General features: G+C 43.9%; 1 protein-coding gene across 1 annotated transcript in view; it reads left to right on the top strand.

The window, feature by feature from the left end:
• LOC309554178 (uncharacterized protein) overlaps positions 1 to 18,179 on the top strand; it is a 61,692-nt gene that overhangs the window by 11,606 nt on the left and 31,907 nt on the right. Inside the window, exons 4-5 of the mRNA XM_082255798.1 lie at positions 6,924 to 7,003; positions 12,798 to 12,893. Coding sequence (XP_082111924.1) covers positions 6,924 to 7,003; positions 12,798 to 12,893 — 176 coding nt within the window. The remainder of the gene's footprint in view (positions 1 to 6,923; positions 7,004 to 12,797; positions 12,894 to 18,179) is intronic.

Genomic DNA, 18,179 nt, shown 5'->3' with positions numbered 1-18,179 from the left:
GATCGGGGAAGTGCTCCTCCCCTGGCCCGACTCTCGCTGTGACTGAAAACAGCGGGAGCGAGCCTCCGGCGGCGTGCGCGCGCCGCCGAGAAGGGGGAGTGTCTGCCGACGTAGATCTACGTCGTCAGACCTACAAGAGCCACTTTGCCGCAGTACAGCTCTAGTGAGCAGACGGCAAGCGGTTAATACATCGCTGCATTGCATCTGTGCTGCGGTTTGAAAAGTGCTTCATTTAAATAGTCCACACTTTTAAAAAGCGCCCCAAAGATGCATCTTTCATTGAAGTCAATGGGAAATGCACCAAAAATTCACCCAGGGTTAATTTTTAGGTGTGTTTTTGGGGTCACCAGACAAAAATATGGTGGTTGTTAATAAGCGGGCACCTGCCAACATCATTAGCAAGCAGTGGATATCTGATTGGTAAGGAGCTGGCACATGCTGGATCTAAATAATGCCCCCCGCACAGCCTCCTTCCCCATTGGTGGTCACCAGTAGCTTAGTCTAGCCTTCCCCTGCCTCCTCTGCTCCCTGGTGTACCACCTGCTGTCTCTCCACCTACTGCCCCCCTCAGGTGGTAGCATCGCTCCTGAGCTGGAGCATGCTGGCAATGGGGGAAGGCATTATCACTGGTTGTTAGAGGATACCGATGGGATTAACAAAACACCCACCAGCACCCTTAACAACCAATGAATAGCTGGATGTTAAGGAGCCAGCCCCCGACAGCATTCATAACAACCAGCTATTCACGGCCTTATGCGCTGCACGCAACACATTAATAATGCATAGTGCGTTTTATAACCGCTGCAGTGTAAAAATACATGCACTGCAGTGTGAAAGCAGCCTAAGACCTCATTCACAATGGGCGATTGCATCTGTGCCTCATGCAGGGCCATGTTTTGCCAGTATGGGGATGTACAGGTGTTGGATGCATCCCTGTGCCAGCAGTCCCATACGGATGTCACATTGGAAGCTGTGGCTGTGTTCATGCAGACCTGTGTCCCAGTAGACAACAATGAGACTGTCGGCACAGGGATGCACTCAACACCTGTACATCCCCATACTGGAAAAACATGGCCCTGCACGGGGCACAGATGTAATTGCCCTGTGTGAACGAGGTCTAAATCTAAACAACATACTCAATATTTCTACAACGTAAAACCACCTAAAATCTATAATAATCTAGTCAGGTTTGTAACCCTTTCCAGCCTGGTGAGCATCAATATATGTTTTAGGAGGTCCTGAGAATTCTCCTTTATTCAACCAAGACTTTTATAAACTGGAATGAGGTGGGAAAAGATGGGAAGCTCTGAATCACTCATGATATCCCCACGTTACAATCTGATTTCCCAAAATTTTCAAGGTTGTTGGAAAGTTAATGTAAAGGTAGAGACGAATATAATCAAGGATTGTGGAGTTAAAAAGGAAAATATACTCTTTTTAATAAGTTCTTTACTGGTGGACATATTGAGAGTGATGAAGAGTAAGTCACAACAACTATGCAGCAAAACTAAGAGCATACATATTCTGAACACAGGATGGCACACAAGGAAATGTTGCCACCAATGCAATTTAAAGAAGTGAAAGTGATTGTAAAGTCTCGTTTTTAAAAAATATAACAAACATGTTATACTTACCTCCTCTGTGCAGTTGGTTTTGCAGAGAGTGCCCCTGACCCTTCTCTTCTTGGGTCCCCTTTCTGTGCTCCTGGCCCCTCCCCTCTGTTGGGTGCAGACACGGAGCCATGACCTGGGCCTGCCCCTTTCTCTCCTGATTGGCTGATTGACTTTGATTAATAGCAGTGGGAGCCAATAATGCTGCACTGCTGTCTCAGCCAATGAGGAGGGGAGTCCCGGGCAGCTGAGACACTCCCGCAACATCGCTGGATAAAGATGGGCTCAGCATTAGGGAGCTGAAGGGGGCTGCTGCACACAGAAGGGTTTGTTTTTTTTTAGCATAATGCATAAAATGCATTTAGATAAAAAAAACTCCTAAAATCTAAATAAAACCAATAACACAATGCAAACCAGTGAAATAAATGTGTGCGATACTAAACACATATATCCTTAATCCACACCAGAATGTGTGTAATAGCTATGTGTCACAATCTTGGGTGAAAAAATGATATACACAATCTAAAGTGGAAAAATCAAGAGCACAACAATTGAAACAATTGGTGAAATTTGTAATCACCTAACACAGTGATGCCTCGTACACACAACGATTATCGCCCGACCGATCGTCCGACTTTTGTCCAGAGTTGTGTTTTGTTGGTTGGAATGTGCCTAGACTGCACACAAATTTTCTCGGCCAACAAAAATCGACTTCAGAAGTGATGTCATGTGATGGTTTACTTTCCGTGTGTTTTTTCTTCTCTGAGCATGCCCAGACTTGCTCATCAGATTTTTGTCTGCCGAAATCTCTACTGACTGAGGGAAAATTGGCCGTTGTGTTGACGGCCAACAAAAATTTTATAGCCTGCACACCAGATTTTTTTCGGCCCGAAAAGTCGGAGTCGGTTGTCAGAGGCATCAAACTAACAAGCCGAAAATCGGCCGATCGGACGTTGGCCAAAAATTCACGGCCAATTATCGACACGTGTGTACGGGGCTTTAGTTCATATTCTCATAAGGTCTAAAAAATAAATAGCAATAAATTCCCAAAAGAAAAAGAAAAAGTCCAAAAATCAATAAGCATGTATCCAGTGAAAGTCCATGAATGGTGCTCCTAAATCAGAAAATCCGTAACAATCTGTGACTTTCATGAAATGTGGCTGTGTTCCACACCCCAATGTGAATCCACTTACCACAATATGGACCCCTTAGCAATACTGCATAGGGGTCTAGCGAGCTTGGGCTGGTAATAATGGGGATGATGCTTCCTATGTTCTCCCAATGACCATGATTCAGAATATGGAAAATAGAGAGACTCCAATAATGTAATACTTTCTGATTTTATTAATTTAAGAAGAAGAATTCCACTTACAATATGGCAGATATGTAATCGTGTTTCATATTCAAAATATAGAGATAGAGGCACCCTGGAGGCTTTAGAAGTTGTAACGGTGTTCGGCACAGCGGCATGTGTTCCAGTAGTAGTAGACGCAGTCAACCAGCCACACTCCCTCGCTGCCTTCCCACTACGTCATGGTGAGGGCTTTAAGCTGATCATACACTACTAGAACTTCATTTGAAATTTTTAGTTTTAAGAACGCTCATTCGATTTTCTAATCATTAGTGGGGACAAATCAGCTCTCCTTTTCGATGATGGGAAAATTGGAAGCAGCAGGATGGAAAACTTTTCTCAAATAAATGAATTTCTAACAGAGTATGTGTTTTTTATTCAGGAAAGTCCATTTGTTCCAAAACTGAATGTTAAAAGCAAATAACATTTTGAAGTACTTTAGAATAATATCCGTCAAGTCATAAAATGTGCTGAATATATTAATAAGAATGTTCGTGTTTTGCATGAACATCCATTTGAAATTTACTAGTATAATGCCAGTATTTGGCACATTTTGCTAACTGACCCTAATCTCTCCTATGTAATCATTGATCTCTCCCGGTCCTTTGCCTACAGCAGCTCATACACAATGACACAGTGGCTACTCTCATCCTATCTTATATAGTGGGGGGGTTATGTTAGTCCAGTCTTCTCCCCCTCTTTCTTGCTGTTGTAAATCTACTGGCCAAGGATAAAGAGGCCAAAATTCCCCAATTTCAAATTCAGCCAACTGAGGAGAATTCGAAACCTGGAAACTTGCCACAAATTGACCACACACAAATCTAAATTTCATCACTACTCAAAGTCTTTTGTCTGATTAAATATTCATGTTATTGTTTTAAAAAAAGCCATAAAACACTTGGTAACTGAATGGGTTATTGGGAGGTTCAATCTGTCGCCCCCTGGGGCCACTGAGAGACTACAAGCCAAGTCAATTGTGCACTTCTTACTTAGTGAGAGCATTTAACACTTTCAGGCAGGGCCGATGAAATTATGGGGCCCCGTACAGCCTACCTGACGGGGCCCCCTTCAGTCCCACCCTCAACCCCACCCCTGGCCTCTCCCCAGACCCCGCCTTGAAGCAAAGTGCATAAACAGGCTGGATGAAGTACATGTATGCGATCCAGCCTGCCATGCAACCCTGCTGCAGTAAATGTACTGAGGGTGGGTGGCAAGCAGTTAAAGGGAAAAGGTTGGGCATGGGTCCACATGACAGGACTGATCAGGTAAGCCTGTCCATTTTACAGGTGGACCTGATCTGCAGGGCCAGATTAACGTAGGGGCTATTGGAGCTGCAGCTCCAGGCCCCTACCTTTATATAGGCCCCGGGTTGGCCATATTCACTGTTACCGCTCTTCTGTCACTTGTAAACACAGAAGTCTGGCTTCTATGCTCGCTTCCCCAGGCAGCTCCCTCAGAACCTCCCCACACAGCACGAAGGCCGGACAAGGAGGGACAGTTGCCAATGCATGGATGTGTTTATGGGCTTCAGAGACAGCATCCCATGTTGAATTAGGCATGCATGGCTGCACCCTTCCTCCTCTGGGTGCATGGCAAGGCACGGCCCTTAAGGCCCTTCAAAATCCTCAGCACCAAGCCCATGATGCTCTTAATCCGGCCCTGCTGATCTGACCCTCTATACTTGTGTCCATTTACAGCCGCCTACCTCCAATCCAATCCGCTAAACAAAATGGAAAGGGATCTGCTGTTCCCCTCTGTCTAGCGGATCGAATTGAAGGGCAGTCGGGTGTAAACGGAAAACTGGTTTGTTAACACCAGCCACTCTTAGAGCAGAGTGGGCTGTGTCCGTGTCCACTCTACATAAGTTGAGTGGTCACAGACCTGTCATCTGCCCACTCCGCTTAGTGGGGGATCAGTGGACAGATCCCGCTTTGAACACACAGATTCGACTGGATAACAAACATCAACACAAGGAGCTTAGGATCATCAGAATTATGATAACACACAGGCAGCAATCAGCAGGTGCTCTATCATAGCTGGCACTGTCACATATGACATGGCTGTTGGGTGCTGACCTTGTTAACTTATGACCAATAAGTTAACAAAATCAGCACCCAACAGCCATGCTATGTGACACACTGCGACAGAGAACCTCTGCTGACTGCTGCCAGTGTGTTGTAGATGGTAATATGGATGGTAACATTATAGGAAGCTGCCTTCCACCACCGCTTGCCTCACAGCCTCTTGCTCTCCATCTCTTGGACCGACTACTGACTGGGGAGCTGAGTGGGGAGCTGAGTGGGGAGCTGAGTGGGGAGCTGAGTGGGGAGCTGAGTGGGGAGCTGAGTGGATCACTCCACCAGGAAGAGGCCACTTCACTCTTGAAGCCCCACACACTTACAGAAGGACTGTGTCTCTTCTTCAGTTGGTGGCTAGGTCTGTCCCTACCTCCTGAGCAAGTATTTCATCCATACCAGCTTGTCTCATGCTTTAACTCTGCACCTCAATAGATTCCACCCTTGAGCAAACAGGGAAGCCACAGTAATTCTCTTCAAAAGTGACCACAGGCTTGGTCCATGGAGGAACTTGTACTGCAGTGGGCTTCAATATGGAGCGTCGAATATGGATGCCACTAAGTGGGGAATGTAAAGTTCTAACAGTTGCCTCACTATGAAGTTCCCCATCACCTGCCCCTGTCACGGCTTCCACTGTCAGCTAGTAGCTTCTCCTTTTGGTTATGCACCTTTGCTCCCCAACTATAAAGGTTAACCAGAATGTTCACCTGTACTACATAACCACAAGGGTTAACTTGGTTACACTTGCATTAAATGGTTACTCTTCACCCTAAAGTGGTTCTAAAGCCTCAAGTTTTTTTTACCTTAATGCATTCTATGCATTAGGTTAAAAAACCTTCTCTGCCTGCTGCAGGATCCTCCCAGCCCCCCATATTCTTACCTGAGCCTGATCCAATCCAGCAGCATGCACGAAAGCAGCGGCTCTCGCCACTATCTCCCTCCTCATTGGGCAGATTGATAGCATTGATCCTGCTGCTGTCAATCAAACGTTTGACAAGGAAGCAGAGGGCAGGGCAGAGTTGCCAGGTCTATATGAATAGATGCAGACATGGGGGCTCAGAAGCAAGCCCATAGGGGTGCCCCTATGGAAAGCAACTTTACATGGGGGCACTCCGGGGGCACTCCCCAAACCGGAGGGGGCTGACCGCTGGCGGGATCCCAAAAAAGGAGGACTGGGGCTGCTTTGTGCAAAACCATTGCTCCCAACCCCCAGTTATTCTGAAGATACCATGAACACTCCCAGTAGTAACAAACCTAATTCACTTTTCAAGAAATTCAGACCAGGCAATTCCTCCTCTTTTCTAAGAATTATCTTTACTGTTTAAAAATCACTTAACATTCTGAGGTAGCTTACATAACTTAACAGAACATTTCCAAATATAACATAGTCCTTCCTGGCTGTTCAATACAATTGGTTGATTTCCAATTTACTGTGCTTTGCCCCTTTTGTGGTTCTGCCCATAACTTAACTTAAGCAAAGTCTCTCGACGAGAGTTAATCCATATGTGTGGAACCTGGAATCGGGTCCTGCTGAGGAGTGGGTCACCGACAGAGTAGATCTTTAGATAGGTCCTCGAGTCATAACCCGTCTCCTGCCTGAACTGTGTGCCGAAGACTGCCTTCCCTTGTATATATATGCCCTTCACAAGGGGCAGTGACACATACCCCAGGAAAACAGATGTCACAAACACTGGTAATGACCGGCAAACCAGACAAATTTTTAAAGCTTAAGAACACAAAATTACAGTTTAGCAAAAAAACATTAGGCACCTGCCTACAAGCTTATCCGATAGATTGAGCTCATTGAAATGAAGTGCATATTTAATGAGGCTTGAAGTTCTGGACTACAAAGTGTAGAAAAATGTAACCTTTTTTTTGTCTTACCAGGGAAGGAGAGGTGTCAACCACAGCACAGCAAGGAGCTGGAGGAATGTGTGCAGCGAAGATTTAATTATAGCTATTCCAAGGTGTGTATTCCTGCTGAAGAATATAAATAGGTTAGAGACTGAGCATTATGGCCAAAAAATGACTAGACAGCAAGGGAGGGTACAGGCACTAACAGCTAAAAACATCAGGGAGTATGGCTCATGGCAGTCAAAAGGTGATGAGACTAAAAAATGAATTTGAAGCCCACTGGACTCATAATAGGACATTTTGTAAACTGGATCAGAGGGGTAGAACCAAACTCTAATTTATACAGGGATCAGCAATGTAGCTGCATGTGTGCACTTTAAGGGCACATCATAAGACAGGTGAAGACAAAGGTATATAAAATAATCATTTATTAATGCAATTATTAAAACCAATAACCATTAAAATGGTGAGACTGACCAAGAAGAAGGCCCAGATCACCAAGCATTTATGCAGATGAATGTATACAATAGAAATACAATACATATCAAAAAGTGCGTGGGTATGAGAATACTTCTGTTCAAAGATCGACGCGTTTCCTTTTACTGTTTTTCAAACTTTTTTTGCAATTCACAAAAAAACACTACTAAAATACCGCATACAGTATTTCATCAAAATATGTGGTATTTATCTCATTAAACCATGCAGAGTTTTATTTCATGCGATATCCAGTGGGATAGATAAAGTGGAGAAGAATTAGAACCCTGTCAGTTTTTATTGCTAATAAAGAAGTAAAATGGTTAAAATCGCAGAAATATGCCAACTCACTAAGTCAGTGCGGTCCCTGCAGCATATGTAACTAGAAAACGTACAATTTCTGGGGAAATTGTGTGAAGTGTTCTTGCCGTGTGTGTGTGGAGGTGGAGGTGGTAGCAGTTAAGAAATTGTGAAAACTATCAGGACTATGGCTCAGCCATGGACATTTTTAGTGGCAGCAGGGATATCTGAACGTTTTCATATAAGATTTGTGTAGGTGAAAATGAGGAAGTGGTGGCAGTTTAGAAATCATGTCCTGATTTTTCAGCTTACACTCTAGCTTTTGTCAGCTCCCACTCTAGTTTTGAACATTCCATCATTCATTCCAATGGGACCAATTTCGCCACAAAAACGCCGATATTTTGTGAACCATTTAGCAAAACGTTCCACAAAGTAATAGCACACCAATCGGGAACAATCCGCACGTTTCGGTATATTACTGTCTATGTCGTGTAAAAACTGTGGGAGGAGTTAGGGTGGAACATTTGGCTATAATAAGAATATACAGTCAGGTCCATAAATATTGGGACATCAACACAATTCTAATATGTTTGGCTCCATACACCACCACAATGGATTTGAAATGAAACAAACAAGGTGTGCTTTAACTGCAGACTTTCAGCTTTAATTTGAGGGTATTTACATCCAAATCAGGTGAACTGTGTAGGAATTACAGCAGTTTGTATATGTGCCTCCCACTTTTTAAGGGACCAAAAGTAATGGGACAGATTAACAATCATAAATCAAACTTTCACTTTTTAATACTTGGTTGCAAATCCTTTTCAGTCAATTGCAGCCTGAAGTCTGGAACGCATAGACATCACCAGATGCTGGGTTTCATCCCTGGTGATGCTCTGCCAGGCCTCTACTGCAACTGTCTTCAGTTCCTGCTTGTTCTTGGGGCATTGTCCCTTCAGTTTTGTCTTCAGCAAGTGAAATGCATGCTAAATCAGATTCAGGTCAGGTGATTGACTTGGCCATTGCATAACATTCCACTTCTTTCCCTTAAAAAACTCTTTGGTTGCTTTCGTAGTATGCTTCAGGTCATTGTCCATCTGCACTGTGAAGCGCCGTCACTGTTGAGCGTAGACTGAAAGCCAGGTCTTTTCTCCAACATCAGTGCCTGATTTCATAAATGCGCTTCTGGAAGAATCATCAAACATTCCCATAGACACACTCCTCCTGTCCTTGGGGACAGCCTTCCCAGAAGAGTTGAAGCTGTTATAGCTGCAAACGGTGAGGCAACTCAATATTGGACCCTACGGACTAAGACTGGGATGTCATTAAAGTTCATGTGTGTGTAAAGGCAGGTGTCCCAGTACTTTTGGTAATATAGTGTATCTCTAAAAATATTTGTGAATATGTAAAGTATTCCCACTATATATGAGGTATGTTCTAACAAGGGATTGGTCCACTGTGATATGCATGTACATTGTATTATGTTTGGAGTGATTGGGAGGTTTCTTGCAGCAAATTATATGTATGCTTGTATATTCACAAAAAAAGTCTCCACAAATCTGGCGAAATGACCAGAAAAAATAGACATGCATTTAATTATTTATTTCCTTCTATGAACTGACTTTAACCCCTTTTCGTGCAATATTTACTGACAGTTTTGAGTGTTTAATACCGCAGAACAGTATAATGAAATGACAATTTCAGGATCGCATGCAATATTTGGGGAAAATTTGTTGGGACACCTAAATACCGCATACAAGATGTTTTGTGAATGGAACCCAGTATCCCTTTTTAAAGCTGTCTTGCTGCTGCTATATACTCTGCAGCATCTTAATTCTGCGCTCTTTGGGGGAGATTTACTAAAATTGGAGCACACAGAATCTGGTGCAGCTGTGCATAGTAACCAATCAGCTTCCAGGTTTCATTGTCAAAGCTGAAGTTAGAAGCTGATTGGTTACTATGCACAGCTGCACTAGATTGCATGTGCTCCAGTTTCAGTAAATTTCCCTCTTTTCCCCCTTTTGTGTGTAGTAAATTAGGGCCTAGTTTTGCTAATTAAAATGATCCTGCTACTGGTCATTTGTTAGTGCTGTGTCATCTACAGTTTCTTAAAATGGTTGTAAACTCTTACATATATCCAGCAAAGGGATTAGCCTAAGGTGATACACAGAGCTGAAACAAATCCTCCTACATAATTTGTACCTGTTTATCTGTAGCAATGTGTCCTGCACATCCTTGTAATATTTCAGAGATGAAAAGGATTTCTCAAAAAGCAGAGGGCGGGGAGCTGCAGTTATCCGCAGAGCAGGTGGCAGCAGGCAGCATTCTGATCTGCAGCTTCACCCGCCCCTTGCCCTGCTGATTGGATTACAACGTCGGCTAAGCGGGTGGAGGACACACAGGCATGGCCCCACAGCAGGAGGTGAGTGGCGAGCGCGGTCTGTGATAGCCCTGTGCAGACTGCGGTTGTTGCTCATCTCCTGATGTGCAGCCCGTTCATCAAAAGGCCTTGCACTGGCACCGGTCGACAGCCTGGGGGTTGGGTTTACCTGCTGTAGAAGATCAAATAAATAGTTTACTATCAGGCTTGGTAGCAAATAAGACAGTAATAACTGAGATAAGTCGTTAGTTACTGGTAGTAAATCCTGATATTTGGCAACCAAGCACAAAAGAAGTATGCAATACAAATATATCACAATGTAACCGACCCACAGGCTGTGAGATAGCCTATGGGCTCTGAGATATCCTATGAGCTCTGAGATAGCCTATGGGTTCTGAGATATCCTATGAGCTCTGAGATATCCTATGAGCTCTGAGATAGCCTATGGGCTCTGAGGTATCCTATGAGCTCTGAGATAGCCTATGGGCTCTGAGATAGCCTATGAGCTGCTCTGAGATAGCCTATGAGCTCTGAGATAGCCTATGGGCTCTGAGATATCCTATGAGCTCTGAGATAGCCTATAGGCTCTGAGATAGCCTATGAGCTCTGAGACAGCCTATGAGCTCTGAGATATCGTATGAGCTCTGAGATAGCCTATGAGCTCTGAGATATCCTATGAGCTCTGAGATAGCTTATGGGCTGTGAGATAGCCTATGGCCTGTGAGATAGCCTATGGGCTCTGAGGTAGCCTATGAGCTCTGAGATATCCTATGAGCTCTGAGATAGTCCCAGAATGCTCTGCTTTTTGAAAGAAATTCTGCTGGCAGGAAATAATGCACCTGTCCTAGCACTGAGCACTAGGGGAAAAGACTACATCTACATACTTCCATCTTGTGGCCAAAACAAGGAATTGCATAATGAATACTTTTACATTGTAGTCTACATTGAGTTTTTCACATAATTCAGGGACAGCATGCCTGCTACATATGTTTAGGCCTATTTTTCCTCATTAAAAATGTCCTGCTGGTTGCCAGTCGTACATTGCTGTATCATCTGCCGGCTCTTAATTCCTAATGAAAGTTTTATATAGTTGGCTAGGAGCAGGACAGGTTTAAATTAGTGAACAGCTGGCCAATTCCAAAGCAGGCCTATTATCACTTGCTGAAAAAGCATGTGTCCCTGCTAAAACTACCTGAACAAAAGCCTTTCCCTTGTAAACTGAAATTATTCAGATTTCTGCTGCTATAGGTAAGGTAAGTGAAGCTAAATGTAAAAGAACAAAAATGACCCCTGATAATATGCACTGCCAGAGTATGCTGTCATTGAGACTGTACGTGGAAATCATACTGTTCCGTTACACCATATGCAGCTTTAAGGAATCCCCAAGCATGTTATGTAATGGATTTGTGAATTTTCAATGTTGCCCTCAAAGCCACGTGACCCTCTCCTTACTGATATGTTATTTTTTTTCTAATTTGTATTGGTACATGTCCCCCCCCCCCCCCCATGGCAATGCCCAGAATTGCCCTCCATTAACTTCAGAGCTGCTAAACTTTATTTTATTGTTTTTCAAATCGCTAAACGCTTGGCTAGTTAACCACTTTCCGCCCTGCTATAGCTGAAAGATGGCTACAGCGTGGGCTTCCAGTGCTGGGAGGGCATCAGTAGAAGTCCTCCTGTGATCGCACTGCTTTCTCACCCCCTGCGGCGAACAGGTGGCACGGTCTGTGGTTGTCGAGTTCTTCGTATTCAGTGGATCACAGTGCAGGGTAAGGTGCCAATGACAGCTGATCACGGAAGTAAGCAAAAGCTGGTTATCAGCTTTTTTTCTCCTCATGATCAGCGTACTGCTTCTGTTACAGGGACATCGGTCCCAATCTGTGCCCACCAGTGCTCCTAATTAGTCCCACTAGTGCCATCTATCAGTGCCACCTATCAGTGCCCACCTATCAGTGCCTTCAGTGTTCACCAGTGCCAAATATCAATGCCCACCAGTGCTGCCAAACAGTGCCCACCAGTGTCACATATCAGTGCCCATCAGTGCTGCCTATCAGTGCCGCCTACCAGTGCCTATCAATGCCACCCATCAGTGGCGTCTATCAGTGCCCATCAATGCCACCTCTCAGTGCTCATCAGTACCATCTATCAATGCCCATCAGTGCTGCCTCATCAGCACACAACAGTGAAGGAGAAAAATTATCTGTTTGCAAATTTTATAACAAACTATGAAACCTTTTTTCTTTTTTTTTTCTCAAGATTTTCTGTCTCCTTTTGTTTCTTTAGCAAAAAATAAAAAACCCAGTGGTGATTACCACCAAAAGAAAGCTTTATTTGTGTGAAAAAAATGATTAAAACATTTTGTTTGGGTACAGTGTTGCATGACCGCGCAATTGTCATTCAAAATACGTAAATGCTGAAAGCTGAAAATTGACCTGGGCAGGAAGGGGGTATACATGCCCAGTAAGCAAGTGGTTAATCCTTGGCAGATTCACACAATCTGTAATGTTGAGGAACAGAGAAATCCTAATACTAACCCTAACTCAAACTCCTAGATGCTAAACAAAGCCATGCGATTGACAGTGATGACCTGATGGTCACATGACTTTGTTCATAAGCAAAGGGACAGATTTCACAAAAGGGATTTAGTTGCTGTGTCTTTATATACAAAGCTCCTGATCTATGAAGTAAAGAAAGATTTGTTGATAGCTAAACAATTATGTGAATGTAGGTATAATGTATGCAAACTTTGTCGTCAGGTTCAGAAATGGGCTGAGGGAATGAACTCAAAAAGAAGATCAAGACGGCAAATGAGTTACGGGTATGACGAGTATTCCGGAGGAGTGTCATTTCAGGTAAGAATTAACAAGGAGTTGAAAGTAGAATACTACCTATGATATACCTGATGGATTCTTTTTCGATTATACACTAATGTTTTTTGAAGTTTCTTAGGGTCTCATTGCTTCCAATTTTAGGTAGATGGTGGGGGTCTATTTTTTTATTGCTAAAGAACAGGATTATTTTTTGCATATTTTGAGAATTCTTGTCATGCACCCCCATTTCCAACTTGGTTCCATCCCCGCTCAGTTTCTATCCCCAGGAGACCCCATACTATGTATTGTATGTTTTTATATATATATATATATATATATATATATATATATCTACTTCCATTTCCCAGATCTCTTCAGATTATTAATGTGATGTACTGGGTCCTATTTGTCTTTTCTTCAATACTGGGTAATCCCCACTGATCCTCGCTGATGCAGAGAGCTGCGCTGAGTTGATGATATCAGTGCTGATCTATGCATCATTACACTATGTATGCAAGGTGCCATGGTGCCCTTCTCTTAGGCAGGCCATACATGGAACCAATCTCTTTCCTGCAAGCATGACTTGATCCCCTTATCAATGCAGACAGTGTTGACAGGGGAATCCCTCTCGCTGATGAGCCATTGTGGGAAGCTGTCCCCGCCAGGAGAAGACAGTGACAGTGATTATTGCTAGTAGCTGTACCAACCGCTAGCGATAATTGACTGTAAAATCCGCCAGGCTGGTTGTACTCAAGTTGTTCAACCTGGTACATTCAGCCTGCCCATATATCATTCAAACTGTCTATGACCGGCCTTAGGGAGTGGGTCCATGACACCCAGCACTCACAGTATATCATTAGTCTTCTAGGTTGAATGACTCTAGTGTTGAAAGGAAAATACTGCTGGGGACAGCTTTGGAATGAAGATGAAGATGAGTATAGGTGGAACACACCACCTTGCTATGTAGAATACCTTGCGAGACATTTAACCTGTAATTTGAAGGCTAACTCTCTTTGAAACATTGTAACTTGTGTTTTACTAATAAAATTAGGTAAATAAAAGTGTAAGACCCCGTTCACATAGGGGCGACGCTACTTGCTGGGGCGACCTGTGAAGTCGCGGTGCACAGCGTGCACCGCGACCTCGGCGCGACATGCACGGACTTCATATCATTGATGTCAATGCAGGTCGCCTCCAGGTCACCCCAAAGTAGTACAGGACCCTTTTTCTAATTCGGAGCGACTTGTGTCACTCCTATTAGAACGGGTCCTGTGCTAATCAATGGCAGGCGACCCACCACTACTTGCCAGGCGACCAAGTCGCCTGACAAGTCGCGCTAGTGTGAATGGGGTCTTAACTACTGTGAATCTACAGCAGGGACGTGCAGTCAGGGGTAGCAGGTGAAGCAAACAAAAGATGGAGCTTTGGGGGTCGTAGCACGGTGACCTAGGGTCACAAAGACCCCAAAGTAGTAGGTAGATCGAGTCTTACTCCACCACTGGTCAAAATTAGGGGCTCTTAGCATCTATGGCTCCGGAGATACGGGGCTCCGCGCGTAGCCTGTCAGAAACTGCATACAGCACGGCCAGTTTAAATACAAGCTGGCACACGCTGTTTGCAGAAGACAGAGGATGAGCTCACATTGCCTCTGACTTCTTGTCAGATGCTCTGGGCTCAATGGATAGCTTGAAGCCTTGGACCAATGGTAAAGCACCTGTCCAATAAAAATGCTGCAGTGGAGGCTCTCCTCTCACTGCAGTGTTATAGAAGGGGGCATGTGCCTAAAAGACAATGGCTCCCTTCGAGCCCAGCCCTCTTAACTACAAGGAAAAAACATGGGTTTATGGGTATAAGATTTACCCATAATCCCATGTTTTTCTCACACAGTTAAGAGGGAGAATCTGCTGCTGCTGAAAAGATACTTTTTTAATCAAGCAAAATAATATATTATTATACTATATGTTATAGCCTCATTCATTTTTTATCTATTTACTGTGAAATTACTGGTTTGAAGTTATATCTTCAAACTTAAGTCATTTGTCCGTTAAGCCACCTGCTTGAGTACAGTTTTTGAAAATATAGTAAATTACCTTAAAAACAATCTATATTAATAAAATGCAAGTGTCTCTGCGTCCACTCCAGTCCCTGTGTCCGTGGGATTGCGCTACTGCGCATGTGCCCCACGGACAGCCGTTGGGACGCAGAGACTTCTGGCGGCCGGGCGGCTGGCGCTGGGTGGGCGTGTACAGGAGCGGATCCCCGCCCACCTGTCAGCATCCTCCTCAGGATTGGCTGGCGTTCCGATCACGTGCTCAGTGAGTACGGGTGACGCTGCTAGGTGATCGGTATCGGCATCGGCATCGGTATCATAGTTACATAGTTACATAGTTACATAGTTAGTGAGGTTGAAAAAAGACATCAGTCCATCCAGTTCAACCTATGATGTGTGTGTGTTTGCTTTTAACCGTACATTGTATACCCCTGTATGTTGTGGTCTCCAAGGTGCCCATCTAATAGTTTTTTGAAACTATCAATGCTCCCAGCTGATACGACTGCTTGTGGAAGAGAATTCCACATCCTTACCGCTCTTACAGTGAAGAACCCCTTACGCATTTTAAGGTTAAACCGCCTTTCCTCTAATTTTAGTGAATGGCCACGTGTCTTATTGTATCTCCTCTCTCTGAATAGTTTGTTCCTTATGCTAGGATCGCCAGTACAGTATTTGTACATTGATATCATATCCCCCTCAATTGTCTCTTCTCCAGAGAGAATAAGTTCAGTGCTTGTAGTCTTTCCTCATAGCTGATGTCCTCCATTCCCCTAATTATTTTTGTTGCCCTTCTCTGGACTCTTTCCAATTACAACACATCCTTCCTGAGGACCGGTGCCCAGAACTGGACAGCATACTCCAAATGTGGCCGGACCAGAGTCTTGTAGAGCGGGAGAATAATCTCTTTATTTCTGGAGTGAATCCCCTTTTTTATACATCCCAGTATTCTGTTGGCTTTGCTTGCAGCGGCTTGGCATTGCATGCCACTGCCAAGCCTGTTGTCTACCAGTACCCCCAAGTCCTTTTCCATCCTAGACTCACCCAGAGGTTCCCCCCTAGTGAGTAGCTTGCTTTCTGGTTTCTGGCCCCCAAGTGCATTACTTTACATTTTTCAACATTAAACCTCATCTGCCATGTAGTTGCCCACCCCGTTATTTTGTTCAGGTCCGCTTGTAAGGTTTCCACATCCTGCATAGAAGATATTGGCATGCTTAGTTTAGTATCATCCGCAAATACTGAGATTGTACTAGATATCCCTTCCTCTAGATCATTTATGAATAAATTAAACAGGATTGGTCCCAGGACAGAACCCTGGGGGACCCCACTTTCCACACCCGCCCAATCCGAGTACTCCCCATTAATCACCACCCTCTGTACTCTCCCCTGGAGCCAGTTTTCTATCCAGGTACTCACCCTATGGTCCATACCTACCTTCCTTAGTTTGTACAGTAAGCATTTGTGGGGAACGGTGTCAAAGGCCTTTGCAAAGTCCAGATACACCACATCCACAGGCTTCCCTTTATCTAGGTGGCAGCTCACTTCATCGTAGAAGGTTAATAGATTGGTTTGGCAAGAACGATTTTTCATGAATCCATGCTGATTACTACTAATAATACAGTTTTCATTACTAAAGTCTTGTATGTGGTCCCTTAACATCCCCTCCAAAATCTTGCAGTCTACAGATGTTAGGCTGACCGGCCTATAGTTACCCGGGATACATCTCGGCCCCTTTTTAAATATTGGTACCACGTTGGCTTTTTTCCAATCAGCTGGCACCATACCCGTCTGTAAACTATCCTTAAAGATCAAGAATAATGGTCTGGCAATCACCTGGCTGAGCTCTTTCAGAACCCTCGGGTGCAAGCCATCCGGTCCCGGTGATTTATTTATGTTAAGTTTCTCTAGTTTAGTTTTAAGTCTATCTTCTGTTAGCCATGGCGGTATTTCCTGAGGTGTGTTGTTTAGTTCGGCCTTACAAGCTAGGTTCGTGTAGCCCCCCGATTCTTTTGTGAAGACTGAAGAGAAGAAATTATTTAACACTTCCGCCTTTTTTCTGTCCTCAGTGGCCATATTTCCTTTGACATCTTTTATGGGGCCAATGTGTTCTGGCCTCGCTTTCTTACTGTTTATATACTTAAAAAACGTCTTGGGGTTCTTTTTACTCTCCTCCGCTATATGTCTCTCATGTTCTATTTTAGCCGCCCTGATTTCATCTTTACATTTCTTATTACACTCTTTGTAATGCTTAAATACTGCCAATGACCCCTCAGTCTTGTATTTTTTGAAGGCCTTTTCTTTAGTATTAATATGCATTTTTATGTTGGAGTTTAGCCACCCAGGGTTTAGCTTTGCTCTTTTAAATTTATTTCCCTTTGGAATGCACTGGTTAGTATGCTCTTGAAGCACTCCCATTTTTCCTCCGTGTTCTTTGTTCCCAGGGTTCTATCCCAATTGATATTTTCTAGCAGCGAGCGCAGTTTTGGGAAATTGGCTCTTTTGAAATTCAGCGTCTTAATATTACCCTTGTGCTTCCTATTACTGTAATTAATACTGAAACTTATTGACCTATGGTCACTGTTTCCTAAGTTGGCCCGTATTTCTATATCAGTGAGCAGGTCTGTATTGTTAGTAATCAGTAGGTCAAGTACCGCATTGTTTCTTGTCGGTGCATTCACCATCTGACCCATGAAATTGTCCTGCAAAACATTTAGGAACTGCCGAGCCTTGGCTGATTGTGCGGTTCCTTCTGCCCAGTCTATATCAGGATAATTAAAGTCCCCCATTATAATGACATTTCCCATCCTTGCTGCCAATCCTATCTGTTAAATGAGGTCTGCCTCCCCCTCCTCCCTCTGGTTGGGGGGCCTATAGCATACACCCAATATTACCTTCCCCACCGTGCCTTCCCTTTGAAGCTCTACCCATATGGATTCTGCCTCGTCCTTAGCTCCATTATTAATATCATCCCTCATATTTACCTGTATACTATTCTTAATATACAAACATACCCCTCCCCCTTTTTTACCTTCTCTATCTCTGCGATAAAGGGAATACCCCTGAATGGTCGCCATCCAGTCATGAGAGCTGTCAAACCAAGTCTCAGTTATCCCCACAAAATCTAAGTCCTCCTCAAACATCAGCAGCTCCAGCTCTCCCATCTTGTTGGCCAGGCTTCTGGCATTGGTATACAAACCTCGTAATTTTGACCGGTTACAAATATCCTCATTTGATGTTTTTGGGCTGCTCTTGTGATTTTTCCCCATACCCCCCCCCCCTGG

This window comes from Pelophylax lessonae, assembly GCF_965119305.1.
Source record: "Pelophylax lessonae genome assembly, chromosome: 4".
In the NCBI taxonomy this organism is placed as follows: domain Eukaryota; kingdom Metazoa; phylum Chordata; class Amphibia; order Anura; family Ranidae; genus Pelophylax; species Pelophylax lessonae.
Note: the sequence above shows the minus strand (reverse complement) of the source record. Positions and strands in the feature narration are given on the sequence as shown.